This window comes from Sminthopsis crassicaudata, chromosome 3 (assembly GCF_048593235.1).
Source record: "Sminthopsis crassicaudata isolate SCR6 chromosome 3, ASM4859323v1, whole genome shotgun sequence".
Taxonomy (NCBI): Eukaryota; Metazoa; Chordata; class Mammalia; order Dasyuromorphia; family Dasyuridae; genus Sminthopsis; species Sminthopsis crassicaudata.
Genome location: NC_133619.1, coordinates 616058643 through 616083726, shown reverse-complemented (window position 1 = coordinate 616083726; position 25084 = coordinate 616058643). Strand labels below are relative to the sequence as shown.

Sequence of the window (25084 nt, the reverse complement as noted above, 5' to 3'; positions counted from 1 at the left end):
GTTATGTTAATTCAGGAACCTTTTAAGGCCATGAGAAGTGGGGAGCAGAAGGAAGAGGAATCTTCTAATATACTGTAAATGCCTGTACTTTGCAGTATAAATGAACATTACTATTTGGCTTATAAATGATTGACCTTTTTGTACCACTGATAATTTCCATATCCGTGCATTTTTTAAACTTTATTAAAAATACATTTCTTTTTTATTAGAGATTTTATCATGAACCCATTACAGTATACAGAGAAAAATCAGTAACTTCTCTTAGTTACCCTGAGAGTTGAGTGGCTTAGTTAATCTTAAAACTAATGAAGTCATCATTTGGCCACTACATTGATCAGTTTTTAATTATTGCAGAATTTTTTCATTTACATTATAAAGGTCATTGTTCTATCCACTTCACTCTGTATCAGTTCATATACGTCTTCTCAGCTTTCTCTCAAGCCATCCTCTTCATCATTTCTCAATGTATGATAATATTCTATTACATTCATATATTGCAGTATATTCAGCCATTCCCCAATTGATGACCACCCATCTTTAATACAATAAAATGGGCTTTTGAAAATATTTTTGTACATGTGTGTATTCTTTATCCCTTTATCTTAATTTCTTAGCAGTAGGAGAGGGTATGTATCCTAATAATGATATTACTAGCCAAAGGACATACATAACTTGATCACTTTTTGGTTTTCATCCTAAATATAATGCATAGCTCCCATCTTTGTGGCTAATCTTCATGTTTTATATTTTAAATTGTGCTGAACCAAATCTTCTTGATTCCAAATTCTCCTCTGCTAGCAGAAGTCATCAAACATTACTCTGATGTACTTAGTTGCAAATCCTTCTTATAGATTGTACAATTATAGTATGTTAGAGCAGGGAGGGAGTAGTCTGAGCTCCTCGGTATAAATCTTTTATAAAGAACAACAACTGAGGCCCCCCAGAGGCGGAAGTAGGGATCACCTTGTTCTGCCTACTTAAAAGAGTTGTGGAGTCAAATGCTGTAAAGTGCTATAAAAATGTAAGCTGGCATTATCTTAATAACCTAAGCTTACCTCGAGTTTTTGTCTTTTGTGTTCCATGAGTAACATAGTAACCTTTCCTTTTCAACTTACTTAAATGTTTACTCATGTATTGCCCATAGATTATTATGGAGTTGTGTTTTGTTGCAATTATCATAAGCAGAGGAAAATCCTCATAAACACTGTCGTTTCTGCATTGTTAGTACCTCTTCTCATCTTAATCTTGTTACAGAAACTCTTTTCTTGAGTTACTTCTGCACTGTGTGGTGTTCATAGAATGGCAGGTATTGCCTTGGTAGTCTTTCTGTGGCTGCTATTTGCTGAAAATGTAAGGTGGAAGTTGGTTTTAATGTCAGCATTATTTCATACAAAATAGTGATTCTCTTGTATGAGAAAATAATGTCTTTTATCATGGATTTTCCAAGATCACAACAATACTAGATAGCTGTGGTAGTTTAAGGGGAACTCAGTCCAACAGGTACTTAGATTCTTGGAAGTTGGATAAGTGAGGATCTGTTGCTTCTGTTCTCCAGTAGTCGTCTAGATTGGATTCTAAGGTGCTTTTCTTTATCACATATTGGTTTTGATTGCAGTGGAAGCTAACCAAATCCATCCCTACTCTTGCTATGATCTAAAGGGTGTCATTGCATCCTAGCTAGAGTTCCTAGCTCTCTAAAGACATTTCATCTTTCTGAGCTGTTTTCCTATTTGTAAGTGGGAAAAATATTCCTAGAACCTCCTCTCATGGTCTTTATAAGGAGGGGATACTTTGCAAACTTGACAGAATCATAGGATTACCCAGCCCCCTCATTTTAAAGATGAGGAAGGATACTGAGGATTTACGTGACTTGCCTATGGTCAGATGGGATGATGGGAAATTGAACCTAAACCTCTGACTCTGAGTGTCTTAACATTCTCTATAAAAGTGTAGTATCATTAAATTTTGACAGCTTAAAGCGGTAGAGTGTCTGTGCTGGGTGATGCTCTGTTTGCTCAGTGGGAAGCCCCCTTCTCTTCCTTCCCCACCTTTCCTCCCTCTGACACACACACTCCATCACCTGGATTGGGGACTCAGATTTGTTTGGATTACAGATTTTCATGCACTTTTAATTTTTAGTTAAAAACAATTGATAAAAACTGTAGTGGATATTATGTGACAATTGTGATGATTATTAAATAGCCTGTCCTCCTTCATAGTTTAAAGGAGACATGTTGAGGCTAATTTTCCCTTTCTTTGGTTTGGGTATTTTGTTTGCCCAGGAGAAAAGAAGCCTGAACTTCTCTCTAAATTTCCCAGTCATTTTCTGAAATGTAAATAAACTTTCATCTACCTATCATACAACTCTAGACATTTCACTCATGGTTTGTGACATAAGAAAATGAAAATTTGACATTTGAAACTGTCCCCCTAGAAAACCTAAAATTGATCTTTGATATCTATTTGGTTTTAGAGGACTGACCACCACATGGCCACACTTGTTGGCCATAGGAACTCATGAAGAAAACCTACTAAACATGGAGGGCGGGCTGGTGAGCTTCTTCTCGGTATCCCCCCCCCGTGATGAAGTCAAGGGCTTTTGAAATACTGGCCTCTTCAAATTTAAAGTGAATTAAGGATAAGGGAACCCACCACTCCCCAGAACCTGGCTTTCACTGGCAGGAGGGTTTTATTTTGTTCCCTGAGCCTGTTTTCTTTGTCTCCTAAGAGATATTTTGGAATATTCTCTTATCTCAATTAGAGTAAAAATGGGGGGAGGAGGAACAAGGTTCTCCACAAGTGCTTGGTTCTGATCGTGATTGGAGAGGGCGATAAATGCTTTTCAACTGATAGAAAAAGGGGCTTGACCTGTCCTGTTTGTTCTTGCACTTGGCTAAAGTTCTGTTTCCATCCTCTCACAGCAGTGACTCCAGCAGTAGCTCAAGTGATGAGTCTCCCGCGCGGTCAGTTCAGTCCACAGCGGTGCCAGCACCCACTTCTCAGCTGCCTCCATCTCTGGAGAAGGAAGAGCCCCGAAAAAGTTTTGGGATCAAGGTTCAGAATCTTCCCGTGCGCTCAACAGGTAACTCTCATGTACCACCCCCCATCTGGGGGGAGCAGGAGACAATGAACATTTAATTTGATACTTTGCAGTGAAGGCAACATTTAATGTGTTGAGTAAAATGCAAATTCAGAGCAATTTGGCACTGCTTCAAACCTCTTGGTTTCTAAGTTGCTGCAATTATAACTGTAGAATGATCCACCTAGAAATGAAGCTATCTGAAGCAGTTTTCCCCACCCATCCCATTTTGAATTGGTGTCAGAAGTGTGCCTTGGTTTGCATCCCAGCTCAGATGCTTAGTTACTGTAAGTAAGCAGCCCTGAGCTCGCCGTTTTTAGCCTCAGCTTTCTTATCTTAAAAAAAAAATGGGGAGAATATGTGTATTACCTACTTTTCAGTTTTGTTGTGAGGAAAGTAAGTGCTTTGTAAACTTTAAATCGCCACAGAAATGTGAACCGTTCTATTTCACAAAGTGAGACTCACTGCAGGGCACTTGGTACAGGAGAGTGGGAACCGTGGTGAGGTGCGGCTTTAGGAAAACTCTGGCCCCCTCACCGGCCGCGCATCCTACAGGCTTAGGACTAAGAAGCGAGTCAGCGCAGTAGCTGAGGGAACGCTAGCTCGGAGGAGCCAACAGAGCCAGCGCACGCCATCTCTAACGTGAATGTCCACACTCACACAGAGAGAGAGGGAGAGAGGGGAGGCCCGCGCTGACTCCTTGCTTTTTGAGTTACTCAGTTACAATAGAAAGAGAAATGACTCTGGTTTCTGTTGGGGCGGGGATTTAGACACAAGCCTTAAAGATGGCCTTTTCCATGAGTTTAAGAAGTATGGGAAAGTGACTTCGGTGCAGATCCATGGGGCCTCGGAAGAACGGTATGGCCTGGTATTCTTTCGCCAGCAAGAGGACCAGGAAAAAGCACAGAATGCGTCAAAAGGAAAACTCTTCTTTGGCGTGCAGATTGAAGTGACAGCGTGGGTAGGGCCAGGTAAGAAAAGTAGACACTATTGACTTCAGTGTGAATGACGTGCGAGCTTATGCAGGGAAGGGGTGTTAACTCCTAACCGCGCACAGCGCTCCCCTTTCCTTACCAACATGCTCCAAGGGTGTTGTGCAAGAGCTGGCAGTGGTGGACGCACTTGTATTCAGTTAGGAGCTTATTGTGGAGGAAAGCCTCTGGATTCTGCCTCTGGGACCCAGAGAAGAAGGCTGTGATGGTTAGAGGATCCCAAGTCCCAGGATAGGGGAGAAGAAAGCCGTTTGTTCAGAGGTCTAGAGTTGATCGAGACGGTCAAGGTGTGATGATCTCCTGGGAGCAGGCAGCATGCAAAAAGGATCATCGACCTGAAGGGAGAGTGTGGTTGGACAGGTTCTTTCCATTATGCACAAACCTAGCAGGAGTTAGATCACCTTTCATAACCCGGATGGACTCGCAATGAGAGAGAAATATTTTGGGTGGAAACCCTTTTGATTTTGAGCGATTCATTGCCTGTACCTGTGAAGACAGAAAGAGGTCTTAGGGCTTCACATGAGTATAAATCCCAGTGTGATGAAGCAGGAGTCTAGAACTAAGGACACCTTGAGCCCAAGACTGTTGATAGTGGTACCTCCTTGAAAGTCTGCTGTTAAATGTGGTATGCACAGCGTGGAATTGTGCAAACTCTGATTTTTCTTTTTCCCCATGGGCTCCAGTTTGCAAGACTCTACATTTGAGCCTTAGATACTTGTCCCTTCTTCCTGGGGTCTTTGATTTGGGGCTTTCTTCTTCAGTTTCTGGCTTTAGACACGTTTCCTTTTCCAGGAGGTCTTAGGTTGTTTTCATCATTCTGGAGGAAAGTGCTTTCCCCTGCCCTGAGAGGATTTCTTAGATGAACAAAAAAAATGGATTTGACAACTCACAGCAACATTTAGGAATTTTACACTGTATGGTGTTAACTTAGCATTTATGATTTGTTAGCTATTGAACTTGATGATGATGTTGTTGTTTTTCCTGTTAAGAGAAAGACAATGCAGTTTAAAAAAAATATTTTCCTAGGAAAATCAGAGTTGACTTTAATCATTTTAATTTAGAGATATTTTGCCAGGACAAAGCTCACTTTAAGTTTAAGGGACTTCTCTATTTGGTAGGCTGCTGTGAACTGGGAATAGATGTCGCATTGGATTAGATAATAGGTTTTTCTCCTTTGTTGCCAAATGATAAGATGAATTTTTGCATCATTTGATGATGCTTCCCAGGGCTTTGAAATGAGAATGGCTTTGTTTTTTGTTTAAATTATTCTCAAAGAGACTTTGTTGTTCATTCAGCATTTTTCTATAGCAGTTTCCTTTGTAACATAGTTGGATGGAGCTAGCGGGAGAAGCTGTGATTCTTGGTCTACATAGAGTATGGCTTGGTAAGTTCTCCTGAATCTTCAGTGAGCAGGGTTTGGTAGCTGATTGATTTATGATGAAGGAAAAAGAGATGTTGTTAATCAGCTAATAAGCTTTCTGTCTCTAGCGAAAGACCCTTCTGCTATTCTGGTTTCATAAGGCTGTGAAGTGGAATTTATTTAAAGTACAATTCCTGAGTATTTCCATGTTATTTTTTCCTTTGGAAATTGCTGAGTACCACCAAGTAGGAATTTTTACTTTTGTCCTTCATATCAGTTTTTAGAATGGAAGGAAGAGACTCTGGTAGGCTTAAGGGACTGTGTTTATTCTGGACTTGTGAGAATCATAACCTTGGAGCTCGTTGGAAGCCAGACTACAGCAGGTTTTCCTTTAAAACCACTTAATCTGAATTGACTTGAGGAATGATACTAACAATGTTTAATACTGTTTCTTTATCTGGATAGTCACAAGTTGGATTTTGAAAGTAATGCAGCTGTGGAGCCAGCCTACATTGTGTTGTATTTAAGCACTGTTGCCTGTTTATAGACAGATATTATAAGAAGAAGCCATTCTTGAGCCAGGCCGTTCATTAGTGGCTGAATTGGAAACTGAACCAGGGAGACTGTCCTCTCTTCCCTATCACATTGCACCCAACAAAGACCTTCTGTAAAACACCAGTCTCCTCAAGCAAAGATTTTTCAACCATGTGATATTAAAGGATAATTTCTATATTTGGTACATTTCTGCATTCATGGTTTTGGGTCACTAGATTAATTAGTATGACATCAGCCACCAAGGGAGTTAGTTGAGAAATTTTGTTGAATTGAGAATAAAGTTAAATTAGTTTTTAGCTGATTTCTGAGTATTTTTTAGGTTTTGCTTTGTATCCTAAACTCTTTGCCTAAAGGTCTGCACAGTAGCACTAGGAGCCTAAGATTGAAAGAAAATGATCACAATTTGGGGTTTAAAAGTGACCAGGGTGTTGGTTGATTTGTTATTTAACCATGCTCAACAAGCAGATTCATTTCTGTTTGGGAAAGTTAGGACTTCACAGGTGCCTTTATTAAATAAGGCTTCATACATAGGTATCTTTTGGCAGTCATTACCCTATGAGTAACAGAAGAGGTAAGGGAAAGGCAAGGCTATATATATGAACTTGGTGTATATACGTATAAAGATATACAAATATAACATATACACACATATCTATTTAGTTTATATGCTGCTTATCTGTACATACATACATATATATATATATATATGTATCCTATTTGCTTGCTGGATAACCCTGTCATTTATTAGATAATTAGTGTCTTAGATATAGATTCATCCTAGAAACTAAATGTACTTATTCAAATGTTATATTTTTATTCAAAAAAAAAAAAAAACAAAAACAAAAACTCTTTTTCCTCCTTTTCTCTCTTTCCCCATATCTTCCCTCTAGAAACAGAAAGTGAGAATGAATTTCGTCCTTTGGATGAAAGAATAGATGAATTCCACCCCAAAGCAACAAGGACTCTCTTCATTGGCAATCTAGAAAAGACCACCACCTACCATGATCTTCGCAATATCTTCCAGCGCTTTGGAGAAATTGTGGTATGTTACTTCCTAGAATACAAAATATCTCTGTCAAAGAGCATTATACATTCTTTGAGGGATCCAATTTGTTTTAATTAATGTTTCATTTCTTTGTGTGCATCCTAATGATTGATTCAGCAGAGTGGCTCTTTCCAAAAGTTACTCGCAAGACACACATTAGGTAATGTTTTCAATATGGTTTCTGTGCTTTGGGGTTGAAGGTCAATAAGATCTGGAGGAAGGACTTGACTTCTGTTGCTTCAGGAAAAGGGTTTATGCAGATTGACCTGTGGGCTGATTTGGATGTGAATAATTGATGTTGGAGGTTCAAATTCCATGTTAATATTTGTCATGATGACTTGTTCTAGCCTGAGAAGCTGTTCATTGACTTAAGTATCAAAGGGCTTTGCAGTTTCCTCTGTAAAGCCGCCATTGGTTATAGCTGTGAGAGTGAGAGGCTGCATCTCAGCACCTCGAAGCTTCGTGAAGCTATTCTGTCTGTTTAAAACAAACAAACAAATAAACCCCAAGACAAAAGGGAGAAGAACTAATGCTATTTTTGTCTAGTCTTGTTCGAGGATTGTAGAGGTAGAGGAATGTGTCCTAGGTGCTCTAGTGAGTTTAGACATTTTTCAGGATCAATGTACTTTTTTATAAAGCTTTGGAGAATAGTCACCTAGAAGTACCTTATTTTTAAGCAAAAGGCCTCTTTTCTGTTTGCATATATTTTTTATAGAATATGATTTGGAAGTAAATATTATCCCACTGAATGAAATACATAATATAGTATCTCGTGGGGGCGGTCGTATGTGTTCAGTAAACAAAATCATATTCACTGCATATGACTAGAATGTTGCTGCTCCTTACCTTGTTTTATAGGGATCGGGTGTAAGAAAGGGAATGGAAGAAGAGATAAAGGAAAGGGGAGAGAGGTGTTGGTACTTGGGGAAATGGACCAGTACAATAGCTGCCTTCCTACTCTGTTTAAAAGGTTAAACTTTTTTTCTGTATATTAACATTTTTGCATAAGTGGAATATACTTGTGTCTCAAAATTATATTCATTTCTACTTGATGAATGTAGCTTATCACTTCACAACCTAAAAGATTTGAGAGTTGGAAAGGATTATAGATTTTGGCTTAGGTGTGACTATCTTGGGATTATTTGAAAGAAAGCATAGGATGCATTCTGATCCTGAAAAAGGAATAATCATTATGCCATCTTACAAACTGTTCACTCTTAGCAGGATGGGCACACCTGAGTATATTGATTCAGAATAATACTAATTTTTACCATAGTGTTAGGTGATAAAATTAGATCTAATATGACTTGCTCTTTTAATTGTCATCTTTCCTTGGGCAAAAAGGCCAGCTTATCAGCACCGGCAAAAAGGCCAGCTTATCAGCACCTGCAGTATTAAGATTTTATAGGCAAGTAGAACTTTGTTGTTAAGTTCTTCCCAACAAATCTTTAGTTTTTAGAATATATTAATCATTGTTTTCTTGTTTAATTTATTACTCTGTGGTCTTACATTTCACATACTGGTAAACATTGGTTTCCATATACCATTGTCTTTATCCACAAGTTGACTTGGCTTGGAAGAGTTCTGCCTTGCATATTTTTTCTTTTTTCAATATTGGTATATAATTTATTGTACTCAAATGATAATTGTATGTCTTCAACTTGAAGTTGAATTACTGTCATTTAATTCAGTATAACTTTCATTTATTTGTTCTCCCCCCCCCCCCCCCGTCCATATCTCTGTTATCTCATACACTGGAACAGAGTATCTTCTCCATTCCTTTGATAAGGCAAATTGCTGTTTTTAAACCACTGAAACGGGTTTTTAATCATTGCACATAGTTACTATCTCCTAACTTTGTTGGTCCTTTTTTTGATTCATATCAAAAAAAGCTTCTGGAGACAACTGTGAATAATTCATATTTTTGTAAATCTTAATTGTTCTGGCCACAATCTGCATGGATGTAAAGTTTCACACACTATATTTAAAGGAGCAAAATAGTATGCTAGGCATATTTATGATAGGATACACTTTTTCCACTGATAGAACAAACTTATATACTTTGTTTCAAAAAAAGCAGTTTTTGATTGGACATTTTAGAAGGGCTTTTTGAAAATGTAGCTTCTTTGTAATTTTTAGTCTTGAGTACTGTGTTTTGAAAATGTTTGATACCTAATGAAAATTTCAGCACTGGAAAGAGAAATTTAACTGGTTTTTATCCAGTTGATTTGACATGGGAAATGAGGCTGAATCGTTAACAGACTCAAGGATTGCTCTGGTGTGATTATTATATTTTTTGACCCATTGCCATAAATTGGGATGGGCTAGGATTCTATCTTTCTTCTGTTCTCTAAAGGGTGATTTTCTTGAAGAGCTATCTCTTGGGAATTGCTGCAAATGACTCCTGCTTTCCTGGTTATTAGTCAATCTGAGACTTCCTTGGGCTGGCAGCATTCACTTGAAGTCTGAGTAGTCATGAGCACTTGGTGTGGGGGGGAGACAGGAGGAAAGAGAAGAAAAGGTTGGGGTAATTCTTGCCTTTTTAAAAGTGTTGTTTCATGTTTAACTCATTTTGAATTGCTTGCTGCCTGGGTGAGGGGGGAAGGAGAAAAGTTTGGAGCACAGGGTTTTGAAAAGTTAAATGCTGAAGGTTTGCATGTATTTTACAAAAAAAAAAGCTATTATTATAAACAAATAATAAAATATACCTCAAAAATTGTTCGTTAATATAAAATTGCATTGAGATAGATATTTTAAATTAAGAAATCCTTGCTTTGGGTACGTTGAATATTTTGGGAAGAAACTCCTTGCAGATCTAGTTTATGTATGCATGTTCTTGCTGGCATTGAATATTACTGATTGATTTTTTTCAGGATATTGACATTAAGAAAGTGAATGGAGTTCCCCAATATGCATTCCTTCAATATTGTGATATTACAAGTGTCTGTAAAGCTATTAAGAAGATGGATGGGGAATACCTTGGAAATAATCGACTCAAGGTAAGGAAATCTGTAAACATTCTTACTATGCTATGACTTTTGATAATTTTGTTAACTTATGAAATGGGAAGCAATATGTTTGTACATCATCTTTGTATTCTTAGTACACCATGAGGTGGTATTACAAATGGTTGAACAGGTCAGATTTCAGTATTTTTATCTGTTTTTTTTTTTTTTTTTTTGTTTTGACTTGATTTGCCCTCGTTTTGAGGAGCTAAGTGGTGTCATCAGGTCCCTATAGAAGAATAGTGTTTTTTTTCTCAGAATTCTGTGGCTGTGAATGATTGTGAATTGTACTGATGGAAATTTCGCCTTTTATATTCAGCTGGGTTTTGGAAAGAGCATGCCTACAAACTGCGTGTGGTTAGATGGGCTTTCTACAAACATAACGGATCAGTATTTAACGCGACATTTCTGCCGATACGGGCCTGTGGTAAAGGTAGGTGGGAGGTTTTGGTGTGTGATTTGAAATTTTTACTGTTTTCCTTTCTTCATCCTGTCCTTTCAACCCCTGTTTCTAGTGTGTTTTTATATAGCTTATACATAGAAATTCTCTCTGGGCGGTAGGGGCTAGTATTTTCAGTCTGCTAATTTATAGTGTAGGTTAGTATTTTGAAAAACAAATATTTTGAACCAGCCGAGACAATAATTTTTTAAAAGCTTATCTGTACTTAACAGCACAGTATGGACACATAGAAAGTTTCCTAAGGATGTTTAGAATTTCATTTTTGCCTTAAAATTAGACAGTCTGAATATGTGATTATGCATATTTGCATTAATTGTGTGATTAGATTTAATTGCATTTTGGAAATAGACTATCGCTTTTTATTATTATTATTATTATTATTTTACTATTTTTGTTTTCCCCAGTTATATAGGCTCTCTTTAAAAAGAAATTCATACAACAAAAGATTCATCTGAGTATTATAGTTGTGTAACATACCTGCATACACAATTGTAAACCTTAACTATATACTCTGTTCTAGTATGTTAAGGTTTAACGCTTTTCAAAAGTAAATTTCTCTCATATTGTGTAGGTGTGTGACATCTAACTTTAACATTACTTTAATGTAGCTTTTGTTGTCTGAACAAAATCTCCTTGGGGCCAGCAGTGTGAATGGCAACTCAAGCTGCTTTGAGATACCAGTCACCTTTGCCTGTAAGCAGAAATGACTGGAATTTTAATCTATATTCTGATTTTATCTTTTTTCTCCCTTTTAGAAGGTTGATTTTTTTTTTTTTTTAAGTTTGAAAGCCTAAACAAAGCATAGAAGTAATAAACTCAGTCTCTAAAGAAAATCAAGTAAAATACAGAAAAACAAAATAAAGGCATAATATACCTCAAGCCACAAAATCCACATTAAAACCAGTCCCTGTTCCTGTGATTATCTTTACTTCATTATGCATCATCAGAAAAGCCTGACAATTTTCTGGAGTTTAAAAGAACTATTTTCTCCAGGGTATCCTCATGACTTAGGATTTTGTTGGGACTGATCTTAAGTCCAGTGGATGAGGCGCTTATTTGGTTTTTGTTTTGTTTTTTTGTTTTTTACAGGTGGTGTATGACCGCTTAAAAGGCATGGCCCTGGTTCTCTACAATGAAATTGAATATGCACAAGCAGCTGTAAAAGAGACCAAGGGGAGGAAAATCGGTGGGAATAAAATTAAGGTGTGCAGAATGACCTTTCAAAAGAAAGGAGCAAAACTGTATTTGAGATCCTGCCCTCCGGCCTCCCTCCTTAGATAGCTAGCATTTTTTGTAAGCTGCCAATCAGGGAACTACTTAAGGACCTAATAGATCCAGAGTTTTTAATAGGTTTCTCAGATTTTTTATTTTTTATTTTTAAATACTCGGCTTATTGAGGATTTTAGGGTATTAGTCAGAAAGCCTTCTCTGGGATCCTCTCATTTGTCTGATCAAAGGTCCTGGATGCTTGGTTTTAGTACCATTGTTAGCTGACGAGCAGGCACACAGGGACTATAGAAATCCAGGAACATGGAATGTCAGTCCAGCCTTCTGAATGATCCTCTTCTTTTCTTTTTTTTCCTTCTCTCCTAAAGAATGGGTAACCACTTCAATTATGATTCTTTTATTTGGTGTATTTGTCTAAAACTTTGGTGTTTGTAGTGGTTTTGAAGGAGTTGGTGTATTTTCTTAACTGCTCATTTAATTTAAGTTAAAAGTATCTTTTTGTGTACCACTGGGACATTCACTGATGAGTGCTCCCTGGTAACATGAAGGCACAGTGGTGAGGAACTTTAGATTGAGACTCCAGCAAACATCTGTACAACTGGAATTAGTGGATTTAGTTGGAATTTTTCACCAAAGGGCTGGAGTCCTGGTATTCACTGTGCCACATTGATGGCCCTGATCTTCCAGAGTTGTCCGATTTGAAGTTTGGATAAAGTTGCCTTTTAAGTATTTGTGCTGAGGGCAGGACCTTGTTTTAAGGAAGAGAATTCAGTTCACGTTTTCCTTTCATTTTTGCTCATTTTTCAGGATTTAATAATATATCTACAATACAGGGTTAAAATTTGTGGATTTGATAATGTTTTATATCAGTAAAAATCTGATAGATACAACATCTGACTTTTTTTTTTTTTTTTTTTTTTTTTTTCTCTTTGTATTTTAGGTGGACTTTGCAAACCGTGAAAGTCAGTTGGCATTTTATCATTCCATGGAGAAATCGGGTCAAGATATCAGAGATTTTTATGAAATGTTATCAGAAAGAAGGCATGTATCAAATATAAGATTCTTTACAGATTTCATGATAAGCTCTAATTATAACATTGAGTGATGCTTTATTTTAGTATCTGAAATTTAGTATGGAGGGTTTCCTTTTCCCACCTATTAAAAACAAACAAAATTTTGGCTTCTCTCTCCCTCAAAATCAAAGGTAGTCTGGCAAATTCGATTTGACTTTTTTGGGGAAGTGGAATGGGGTTGTAATGTGAAGTGACTTGCCCACATTGCTCTATTGAATATTCCTAAATTATGCTATACGCATTTTGAGCAGTGTCAGAAATTGATATTATTTATTTTTTCAGTGGCAAGGGTTTTGTTACCATGGAAATTTTATCCCTTTAGAGTGAGTTTACCCCAGGCCTCATTCTCTCTCCTTTCCCCCTCCCCCTTTTCTTATATTTCTTGGATGACAATGGCACCTAAGTAATAGTGAATAATAATAACTTCACACAGGTAATCTATGACAGTTTATAATATCTATTGGTAGCAAAGAAAGCAAAGGCTCATGCCCAAGTCTCAGGGCTTCAGAGTCAGCCTTACCATGAGGCAGTAGACTGCCGAAGTGGGATTTAAAGACAGACTCAGAAGTAGACTTGAACCTTGTGCAGTTCTCAAGTATGAGACCTGCCTTGATAGTTTAATAGGAAAGTGGTTCAAACATCTCATTTTAGGTACTTTAAAAACCACTCCAGAATAGTCCAGAAGTTTGTGGATTGAATACCAGCCCCTTGAGATCTTAAAGAATCTGTGAATTCGTATCTGAAAACATATTAAAAATTGACAAAGCTAACTAATATTCATATCCCTTCTTTCTAGGGATGGTGTTTGTGCCAGTTTAAAGGTCTTGAAAGCTTATTAAGAGCCTATTTTCCTTTTGCTGTTCTGAATCACTTCACAACCATTTCTGTTAATGCTTGGGTTATTATTACAACCTAGTATTCTTCTCTCAAATACTTGTATTTATCAAATCCGAATAAAAGACATTTTATCAAGATATTGCCAGGTTCTCTAAAATCCCATTGGATTGTTTAATAATGTACTTTGGCTTCTTTGGGCATTATCAAAAGGATTTTGATTGCTATTAATTAGACTGCAAAGCATGCCTGTAGTTAGATTCCCCCAGAGATATATTCTTCAGATAAAATTGACATCATGAAAAATGCCTTTTGACACTTGGGTTCACTTTTGGTTTTAGGGGACTTTGAATCTATTTTTGCTTTGCTCATATTTGCCTTCAAACAGGATAATGGCATCCTGATTAATATAACTTTAAAATGTAGTGTCCCTTGTCTTTGGGATAGTTATGAGAATGAGCTAATAATAGTTATTTCAGAATCATTTTTTTATGGAAAGGATCCCTCATTGCTAATTACAAAAGACCTTTCTAATTACAGTATTAGAAGCACCAATTGCAGCCCATGTTTATTTTTCCCATGATCTAAAGAGACTGAGGTTTGAATCCTCATTTTGTTGCTTATGACTTATGTGACTTTGGGCAACTCCAGTAAATCTTTTTGGGCCTCTATTTATACTTCTATAAGAGAAGTTTAGAAGAGATGATCCTCAGAAGCCCTTTCCATCATTGAATAACTTAAATAGGTAGTTGTCTAGCTCATTTGTACGGAAGTAGTTGAAACATTGCCCGTTGTGTAGGAGTTTTATGAAGTCTTTGAATTCAGAGTTTTCATTCATAGAGTGCAGCTCAAATGCCATTTCTTCTACCAGGCTGCTCCTGATAACTTTCTTCTGTAAACTTCAGAGCACTTAATCTCACAATTTCCTTACAATGTAATGGTTTATGTCTTGGTGATTTGTCTTTTTCTGTGTCATAGACTTCTCAAAGAATTAAAAGTGCTTCACTCAGAGTGGGGAGGTACATAATAATTTTGGACAAGATACAACATGTAAAATATAAGAAACTTAAAGAGGAGTCAAAATAACGGATGCCATCAAATCAGCAAGCAGATATTTAGTACCTGCCAAGTGTCAGGCATAGGCTGTACATAGATGAGCTAATGCTCTAGTCCCTGTCCTCAAAAAGCTTACAATCAAATGAGGAAGAGTTTGCAAGGATCTATGTACAAAGAATCTGTATATAGAATAAAACTGGAGATGAGCCTCAAAGGGAAGACTTAAGATTAAAGAGAACCAGAAAAATTTTGCTTGGCTTTATCCAAGAAAGCCAGGAGGCAGATGTAAAAAATGGAGGGATTCTGAGGCGTGGAAGTCTAGTCTGGGATTGAGTTTAGACGGCACAGAGGAAAAGATTTTACAGAAAAGAGATCTCCTCCCAGGGAAGGATTATAACTTAGAGACTACAGGACCTTCACATTCAGGACCATGACAATTTGGCGCCCACAACGTGGGGCAAGGACTTTTGCTTATCCTGACAAGGACTTATTCTGAGCCCTTCAGACGATTTAGTCCGGACCTTCACATTTTGTCAGTGACAAGGCAAGGAACATGGGGGAGATGGAAGCAGGATTCCATAGGGTTTAAAGGGATAGGTGAAGAAGAAAGAGAAAGAAGACTGGAAAGATATCAAACAAGTTTATAATAAAAGTCAAACAAGCTTGTATAGTCAATCTTGGAGGAAATAAAAGGCCACTGAAGACAGACAGAGGTGAGGGGGAAGTAAGGAGGGAAGGGAGGAGGAGAGAGAGACACATACACACAGACAGACATGATTGGATGTGCACTCGAAGAAGATCACTTTGTTAGCTGAGTGTAGGACAGATTAGATTTAAGAGGCAAGGAATTCTAGCTGAAAGTTGTGTGACCAATCCAGGTGTGATGTGATAAGCACCAGGGTAATATCAGAGGTGATTGAGCTCTGGATCGCAGTCAACGGGGAAGACAGGGAGGAAGATGGTGACTTCAGCTTTGAAGGTGTTGAGTTTAAGCTGTTGGACTTCCCCAGTTCCCCAGTTGGGAATATTCCATAGGTCATCTTTAATAGTTAGAGATTTGAGACTTCAAGGTTAATAGGAATATGGATATTCACCAAAGGTGATGAAAATAGGAGATATGCAGTGCTTGTGTGGTTTGTCAGTGTCCCTGCCATGTCAGAAAAAATTGGGGAAGACGGCTTCCCTCTCTTTGAGTAAATTAGTTAGAACCCATGTGTACAAGAACCAAACAGGATGGACCAGTATGTATTGACTGTGTGCTGTGTTATTATAGGGCACATACACTTTGATTTCAAAGCTCAGTTTGACTGTTGTCAAAAAACACGATCACCGAGATAGTGAAGCTGTTTATTTGCAATATGTTGTCACTACCATCTTAGCTGCTAGGAAGATGATCGGCATTTATGACGTATTTCACTCTGCTCAGGATAGGAGGAGATAAAATGGTTTCGATATATAGCTCTTGCCCGTGAAACTGACAATTAAAAGGGATGAGACAGTTGTGTAGTTATAATATTCAGGTTGGAGATTGATGAAACTGTTATGTGGAAGCTCAGAACAAAGGCTCTTACTAGCTGGGGGTAGTGAGAGAAGGAGCCAGAAAGAAATGGACTTTTACATTGGACCTTGAAATGTAGATATAGTTTTTGTTAGGATAGTGGCTGATAGCATTTCAGAAATTAGGAACAGCCTGGCTGGAGGTATGGTAGCAGTATGGTACCTGTATTTAGAACTCCACTTCTATCATGTGGTTCATGATAGGACATAAGCCTCTGTAAGGTCAAGTAGTACCTTTCATTCAGCTCTTATGTACAAGACATTGTTTTAGGCTGTGAATTACAGCATGCCTTGAGTTTCAGTTTAATCACTGATCACTAGACAACAGAGAACCATTGACTGTTTTTTAACAGAAGAAACATGAAATGAAAAAAAGTTTTCACTTTAGAAAAAGTTGAGTTATGTTCCATGTGTGGAGAAGCAGAATCTTAAAGATGTAACATTACAATTTAATGTTTTGTTAATGAAGGAAAGAGCTAATGTATTTTCTTTTTTCCTTTTGTTTTTTTGGACAGAGATGAAAGACGAGGGTCCTACGAGTATACCACTGATCGTACATATTATGAGTCAGTTCGAACCCCAGGGTCGTATTCTGAAGATCCTCGGAGGGAATATCCGGCCCGAGGGAGAGAATTTTATCCTGATTGGGATCCCTATCAAGGAGACTACTATGAACCACGATATTATGATGATCCCCGGGAATACAGGGATTACCGAAATGATCCATATGAACAAGATATAAGGGAATACAGTTACAGGCAGAGGGAGCGGGAAAGAGAGCGGGAACGATTTGAATCTGACCGAGACAGAGACCACGAGAGGAGGCCGATTGAACGTAGTCAGAGTCCAGCCCACTCTCGGCGAGCGCCAAGCCCTGTAGTTCCATCTCCTCAGTCAGAGAGACACCAAAGTGATTCTGAACGGAGGGTTTACAGCAGGTCTTCAGATCGGAGTGGGAGTTGCAGTTCAGTTTCTCCTCCGAGGTACGATAAGTTTGAAAAGACTCGCATAGACCGTTATACAAAGATTGAAAAGCCTGACAAAGAACGGACTTTTGATCCAGAAAGAGTTGAGAAAGAAAAACGCCCAGTGAGAAAAGAAAAACCTGAAAGGGCAGAAAAAGACAAGCCTACTTTTCAGCAAAGACGAAAAGCCAAAATTCATTCCCCTGGTTCTCAGTCATCAGAAACAGATCAAGAGAATGAGAGAGATCCCAGCCCTGAAAAATTGAAGAGTAATAATAAACAAAGCAAAGAGAAAGCTGACAAAGAAGGGACAGCCAAAAACCGTTTGGAGCTGATGCCCTGTGTGGTCTTGACTCGAGTGAAAGAAAAAGAAGGGAAAGTTATCGAACAGCCATTTTTAGAAAAGTTAAGAACTAAGCTTGATAATGACTCTGTTAAATCTACTTTTCTGGACCAGAGATTGCAGCCCCATCAAAGTGATGCAGCAAAATCTGGTGATCAGGCAAAAATTGACACTGTCAGAACCAAAGTGCCCAAAGAAAAAGTCCAAGTGAGCCATGCAGAAGTGACTGATAAGGAGGGAAAGCCGAAGACTAAGAAGCACTTAAAGGACTCGACAACTGAAGGTGTGAGTGCTGTGGATCAGGACAAGCTAGAGGCTCGAAAAAGACGTTTTGCTGATGCAAATTTGAAACCTGATAGACAAAAACTGGAAGTCAAAAAAAGTATCCTGGATGAAGATGATGCCAAAGCAGCATTTAAACGGCAGCCTGAGACATCTGCAAGAGAAGTGACAGTTTTAAGAGATGCTGAGTCTGATAAAAAACCCATAAGGAAGGACATTTTTAGAAGAGAACCTAAAAAACTGGAGAGAATTAAACTGGAAAAACTTATTTCTGCTCCCAGCCCCAAAGACTGTCAAGAACTTGCAAGTATTTCTGTGGGGATTATGTCAAAGCCCACCCTAGACCTGCACACTAAGCTAGGAGAGACAGTTGAAGAACCAGTGGAAAGTCAAGAAATTCTGTCCAAAAAATTTAACCTTATAAAGCCACAGCACAAACAGCCTCAAACTAATGATGATCAAGGAACAGAAAAAGAAGAAATTAAGAAAAACTTGAGTAGCATTCCTGAAGAAATGGCAGAACACAAATCTGGCCAAGAGAAACCACAGTCAGCAGATAATGAGGAGAAAATTGGCATTGATATTGATCACACACAAAGTTACCGAAAACAAATGGAGCAGAGTCGCAGAAAACAGCAGATGGAGCTGGAAATAGCAAAGTCTGAGAAGTTTGGCAGTCCTAAGAAAGAGGTGGATGAATATGAAAGACGCAGCCTTGTTCATGAAGTGGGCAAACCTCCTCAAGATGTCACGGATGACTCTCCTCCAAGCAAAAAGAAAAAGGTAGATCATTTTGATTTTGAAATTGGCACTAAAAGAGAGAGAAATTACAGAAGTTCCCGCCAAATCAGTGAAGATGCTGAAAGGACTACTTGTTCACCCAGTAGCCGTCATTTTCCTTTTCATGAGGAGGATGAGACTGTAGATTCCCCTAGGCTAATACCACTAAAGGAAACCAAAGAGTCTCCCAAAATAGATGAAAAGGGTCTGTCATATTCTAATATGACTGTCAGGGAGGAGTCCCTAAAATTTAATCCTTATGATTCCAGCAAGAAGGAACAGATGGCAGATATGGCCAAAATTAAAGTTTCAGGCTTGAATTCTGAAGATGAACCAAATCGGTGGGAATCTCAAATGAAAGCAGAGCCCAACAGAGCTGATGTTAGCTTTCCAAGCAGTATAATTAAAAGAGAGAGCCTTCGAAAACGGTCTATACATAGAGATTTAGAACCTGGAGAAGTCCCTTCTGATTCAGATGAAGATAGTGAACAGAAATCTCATTCTCCCAAAGCTTCATCATTATTAGAGAATTCTCGTTTGTCTTTTTTATTGAGAGACAGAGAAGACAAAGTTCGTGAGAGAGATGAAAGGTTGTCTGGTTCTTTAGAAAGGAACAAATTTTATTCTTTTGCACTGGACAAAACAATCACTCCAGACACTAAAGCTCTGCTTGAAAGAGCTAAATCTCTCTCTTCTTCTAGAGAAGAAAATTGGTCTTTTTTAGATTGGGACTCTAGATTTGCTAGTTTTCGAAACAACAAAGATAAGGAAAAGGTTGACTCGGCCCCAAGACCTATCCCGTCCTGGTACATGAAAAAGAAAAAAATTAGGACTGATTCAGAAGGGAAGATGGATGATAAAAAAGATGATCACAAAGAAGAGGAACAGGAAAGACAAGAATTATTTGCTTCTCGGTTTTTACACAGTTCCATCTTTGAGCAAGATTCTAAACGACTGCAGCATCTAGAAAGGAAGGATGAAGAACTCGACCTTCTTTCCAATAGGACATATGGGAGGCAGACCTCATCTGATGGGTCAAACAGCACTACTGATTTGATTCAAGAACCAGTGGTTTTATTCCACAGCAGATTTGTTGAACTCACAAGAATGCAACAAAAAGAAAAAGAAAAAGACCAAAAACCCAAAGAGGTTGAGAAACAAGAAGATAAGGAAATTCAAGCTGAGTCACTGGAATCTGCTCCTGAGCACAAAGAGCCAGAGCCAAAACCCCCATCTACAGCAGGGCCTTCTTCAGGATCTGCCGTGTCCCAAGAACTGGAGCCTTCGTCAACGGAGAAGGAGAAAACTGTGGAAGCGCCTTCGGGACAAGAAGAAAAGACTGTAGAGCTGGCTTCTGTAACAGGAGATCCAAAATGTGTTCCTGAACACGCTACTGTCACTGTGGAACAGCCAGAAAAAAACGAACTGCCCTCAGTATCAGAGACCAACAAAGAAATTGTTCCTGTTCCTTTGGTTTCACAGGAAAACTTGTCAGCTGAGCATCCTTCTTATTTAGATACCAAGCCTCCAACCCCTGGAGCCTCATTTTCTTCTCAGGTAGATATTAGTATAGATCCAGAACCTGAAAATACCCCACTAATCTCACCACTTTCCAAACCAGTTCAGAAGCCTGAGGAGCCTAGTGAAGTGAAAGAGGAAAAACCTGTCCCTGCTGCTAAGACTAATTGTGATACAAGTCAGAAAGTTGAGGTCCTTCCTGAGGTTCAGCCTCCAGGTTCTGATAATGACTTGGAAGTGGAACCACCAGTTGTTGCAAAAGATAAAAAGTCCAGCAAAAGCAAACGTTCTAAGACACCAGTACAGCCAACCATAGTTAGTGTCCCAGAGAAGCCAGTCACAAGAAAGAGTGAGAGAATTGATCGGGAAAAACTCAAACGGTCTAGTTCTCCTCGTGGAGAAACACAGAAACTCATGGAGTTAAAGATGGAGGCAGAGAAGATTTCGAGAAATGCTGCTAAATCGCCCAGTTCTGCTGTAGAGACTGAAAATATTGAGCCAAGTTTGCCACTCAGCCGAACTCGGAGAAGAAATGTGAGATCTGTTTACGCCAACCCAGGGGACAAGGAAGAACCATCTCCTGTTAAAGACCCAGTAGAACAACCAAGATCAACCAGAAAACGGGAGAGAGAAGCCCAGGAGATGTCACTTGCTGCTACTCCCAGGAGGGGAAGGCCTCCTAAGACCCGCCGAAGGGCTGAAGAAGATGTATCACCTGTCAAAGCTGAACAGGATGCAGAGGAGGCAGAAGTCAAAGACGCAGTGGAACCTGTTAAACTTGCTGAAGGCTGGCGATCACCTAGATCTCAGAAATCGGCAAATCCTACTGGTCTGCAGGGGAAAAAAGGAAAAAGCGAGCAGAAAGTAGATACTACAGTTGACTCACCTGAAGAAACTAATGAGACGGGGGACCAAGAGCCCAATGTCAATGATAGCAGTACAAAACCCAAGTGTGACAAAGAGGAGCCAGAGACAGGTGGAAATGAGCAGAAGCGGGACAAAAAAGAAGTAGACCCAGACAAAAACCCACCAGAAACTCCCTCAGTTGAGGTGGTAGAGAAAAAACAAGTTCCAGAAAAAAGTTCCAAATATAAACGAGGAAGGTCTCGAAATACGAAACCCTCGGTGGACAAAGCATCTTTGTGTCTGAAGAATGTAGAAATTCGTCTCAATGTTGATGAAGTAAAAGGAGCTTTGCGACCTGCTGATGAGGAAGGGCAACCGGTCTCCGTCCCACCCTCAAAGGTGAAAAGTCCTCCAAAGGAAGACAATCCATCACCCCAGTTGAAGAATGCGCCAGAAGATCTTGTGAATGAGTCAGAAAACGAAGCTGTCCGTGAGCCCAAGCAGTCCCCAGAGGCAGCCCAGTTAGCCAAGCAGATTGAGTTGGAGCAGGCTGTGGAAAATATTGCAAAGCTGACAGAGACCTCTCTCGCTACCTACAAAGAGCCAACGGCTGAAGTGGCAGAGGTACGTCCGGAAGAGGAGGGAGACAAGCCTGCCCACCAGGCCAGCGAGACAGAACTTGCAGCAGCCATCGGATCCATTATCAATGACATTTCTGGTGAGCCAGAAAACTTCCCAGCTCCCCCACCTTACTCTGCAGAATCGGAAGGTGAAATAGCGACAGAACCCCTTGTGCTGCCATCTCCTCAGGCAGAGATGGAGCCTGAAACCGATCAAGCTGTATCAGGCATCTTGGAAACAGATGCTGGGGTCGAACCTTCGGTGCCCCCTGCAAGTGAGCCCGCCTCATCAGCACTGCTGGCAAACCCCAAGGAGCCTGAAGGGAACGTGAGTGTGTCTCCCGGCTCTGCCCAGGAGCCGGAGGTGCCGTCACAGGACACAGAGGTTTGCCGGAAGGAGAGAGTACGCCAAAAGGCCTCTCGGTCTCGCCGGAAGAGAAGCACCAGTAAAAAAGGGGATGCCGTGGAGGCAAACGCTCTTGAATCCGAGCAAGCCCAGAACAAGTGTCCCATCACCAGCGAAGCGAAGTTAAAACCCCCAGAAACACCAAAAGAAGACAAGCAAAATAAAAATTCCCATCTGGTCTCCTCGGAGTTACGCCCCACTGACTCGAACAAGAATCCAGCCAATGAGGTGGTTTCCATGGAACTTGCTGCTGAAGAAGACGCCCCTGCTAAAGCTCCAGCCCCACTGGACCTACCCCCTCAGGCAGTGCCAGTGGATGATGGGAGTCAAGCTAGTTTCAAGGTACGTTCAGCTAGTGAGAATGCACCAATTACCCCACCCAGTGTTCCAAGCACACCCACTCCCACGATTCCTTCTGCAGCTTCAGCCAAGCTCCCCACCCCCATCCCAACTGGGATGGTCCCACATCATCCAAGCACCACTAAGGTGACAGACTGGATTACAAGGCATGAAGAGGCCCGGGCACGGTCCACCCCACCTCCAGCCCTCCCCCCAGACACAAAGGCCTCTGACATTGATACCAACTCCAGCACTTTGAGAAAGATCCTCATGGAGCCCAAATATGTTTCAGCCACGAGTATCACTTCCACTCATGTCACAGCGGCCATTGCTGAGCCTGTCAGTGCCCCTCGCCTAGAAGAGGTACCTCACCCCCCAGTAGAGTCCATAAAACCAGTTTCAGAAGAGAAACCTGCTGTTCCAATCCCAAATGCCTCTGATCTGCCTGCAGCAGAGGCCCCAGTGTTTACTGAGAAAGAAAAGGTCACCACAGTCATTGCTCCCAAAGCCACCTCTGTCATAAGCCGGATGCCTACAAGTAACGATTCAGAAGAGTCTTCTCGGGCGGCCGCCACGAAGCAAACTCAGTCGGTGCAGACGTGCCTTGGGAACGCGCTGTCTTCTAAATACAAGCCGTGGCCGAGCACTAATGAGAACAGTCGGTTCCATCCAGGATCCATGTCTGTGATTGAAGATCGGCCCTCAGAGACTGGCTCGAGCCCAGGACTTAGAGTGAATACCTCAGAAGGTGTGGTGCTTCTGAGTTACTCGGGACAGAAGACGGAGGGTCCCCAACGAATCAGCGCTAAAATTAGCCAGATTCCTCCGGCAAGTGCCATGGACATCGAGTTCCAGCAGTCAATGTCTAAGCCACAGGTCAAGCAAGAGTCTGTGATGTCATCGCAGCCAACTCCAAAGTTGGGTTCTCAGACTCCCACGGGCTATGGGAGTGTGCCTACTCATTCCTCCCTGGTCCTAGGATCCCAGCCATATTCCACGTCTCCTGTGATAGCATCCATTAAGCAAGAGCGCCCATCTTTGGAAAAATTAGAGCCGAGTCACTTGTCTGTGTCCACACCGGTCAATCAGGCTGGCCCAGGGAAGGTCCTTGCACAGGCAGCAAACACTCCACCAGTGTTGGTTCACAGCCAGTTGGTACTCTCCCCAAACGTAGCTTCCACCAACAAAAAGCCTCCTGACCCAGTCTCGCTCAAAGTGGAGCCCAAGGCCCTCCAGCCATCCAGTCTGAGCCCTGGCCTCAGTTCACACCATCCACCTTCCCTGTCTGGCAAGCTGCATTCGGAAGCAAACCATATCGGCTCTGGACCCAGTACCCCGACCGATCGAGCCATCTCTCACTTGGGAGTCTTAAAGCAAGAGCCACATTCTCCCCGGACAAGCGGGCACTCCCCGTCTCCGTTCCCAAGGGCTTGTCATCCCAGCAGTACCTCTTCTCCAGTCTTATCCAATAATCCATCGGTCATGTTGGCACCGGGAATTCCTGTGCCTCAGTACCTATCTAGCATGCACCCAGAGCAGTCTGTCATCATGCCCCCGCATAGCATCACCCAAACGGTGTCTCTCAGCCATCTCTCCCAAGGCGAAGTGCGGATGAACACCCCTCCTCTACCCAGCATCCCCTATGGCATCCGGCCTGAGGGCCTGCACTCTCCGAGGGCCCCTCTGCAGTCCCAGCTAGAGATCCGGCCTCAGCGATCCGGCACTCCCCAGCCGGCCCCTCTTGTCCTGCCCCCACTGTCCTCCCAGCATCCTCCCGAAGAGGAGCTACACTATCACCATCCCGTGTGCAGAGGCTCGGCTCCCGTGCAGCCCGAAGTGCTGGTCATGCAGCCCGAGTACCGGATGCACCCCTATAACGTGCCCCGGGAGGTGAGGCTCATGAGGCATCCGCACGTGGCCACCGTCGGTGAGCACCTCCTAGACGCCCGGCAGTCCCGGACCCCGGAAGGGGCGACAAAAACGCCACCGGCCAGCAAGACCCCTCAGCCAGGGAAGGAGACCCCGACCCCCAAAGCGTCAGAGGTTGCAATGGCCCCCTCCCCCCACAGCGAGCCCCGCCTTCTTAGTGTTCCCCCCAGTGGTGGCCAGCTTCCAGGGCTCCCCCTGACCCCGCCCACGGGCGTACCCCACGGGGTTCAGATCATCCGTCCCACTGGGGACGTGTACCATGAGTACAGATATGGTGATCTCCGGAGCTATCATACAGCGGCTCAGCTTGGGCACCCTCAGTTTCCCGGTGCTTCCCAGATTGGACTGCCTTCCCGGAGCATGACCCCATCTCAGGTGAGAAAGCAGTGCTCTTCTTTCTCCTTGGGGTGTTGGGTGCGCACACTGCCGCTGGAGAGCGAGGAGGGCTTTCTCAATGCCATGTTAGCAGCCACATGGACTCAGGTGGGCCTGAAGAAGGAAGCCTAAAAGTTGAGAAGCCCCAGCCCTGCCTGGCATAGGGGAGGATGGTGGCTGGGATGTGAGGGAAGTGGACAGCCTTTTCTCAGAAGCATTTGGAAATGGTGAAGGGTTTGAGAGAGGGATTGCCTCCTAAAACCTTCCTCTGATGCCTCATTCTGGCTTGGAGGGGACCCCGGGCTCTCCAAAGGCTGTGGCCGTGGAAGGCCCCGCGCGCCGAAAAGGCCCCGAGTCTGAGCCTGGCGATGGACTGTGTGCCTCTTGTCCGAGGAGCGGCCTAGTTCAGAGGCTCATCACCAGAAGGTTGATCACCAG

The 25084-nt window shown here is 41.4% G+C and overlaps 1 protein-coding gene across 5 annotated transcripts in view; it reads left to right on the top strand.

Annotated features, from left to right (window-relative positions):
* SPEN (spen family transcriptional repressor) overlaps positions 1-25084 on the top strand; it is a 74761-nt gene that overhangs the window by 46154 nt on the left and 3523 nt on the right. For 2 of the 5 annotated variants that reach the window (XM_074306173.1, XM_074306170.1), the window contains 8 exons: positions 2922-3082; positions 3850-4050; positions 6877-7028; positions 9905-10030; positions 10356-10469; positions 11586-11699; positions 12664-12764; positions 16759-24646. In XM_074306173.1, coding sequence (XP_074162274.1) covers positions 2922-3082; positions 3850-4050; positions 6877-7028; positions 9905-10030; positions 10356-10469; positions 11586-11699; positions 12664-12764; positions 16759-24646 — 8857 coding nt within the window. The remainder of the gene's footprint in view (positions 1-2921; positions 3083-3849; positions 4051-6876; positions 7029-9904; positions 10031-10355; positions 10470-11585; positions 11700-12663; positions 12765-16758; positions 24647-25084) is intronic. The other 3 variants (XM_074306174.1, XM_074306172.1, XM_074306171.1) reach the window with 3 other exon arrangements.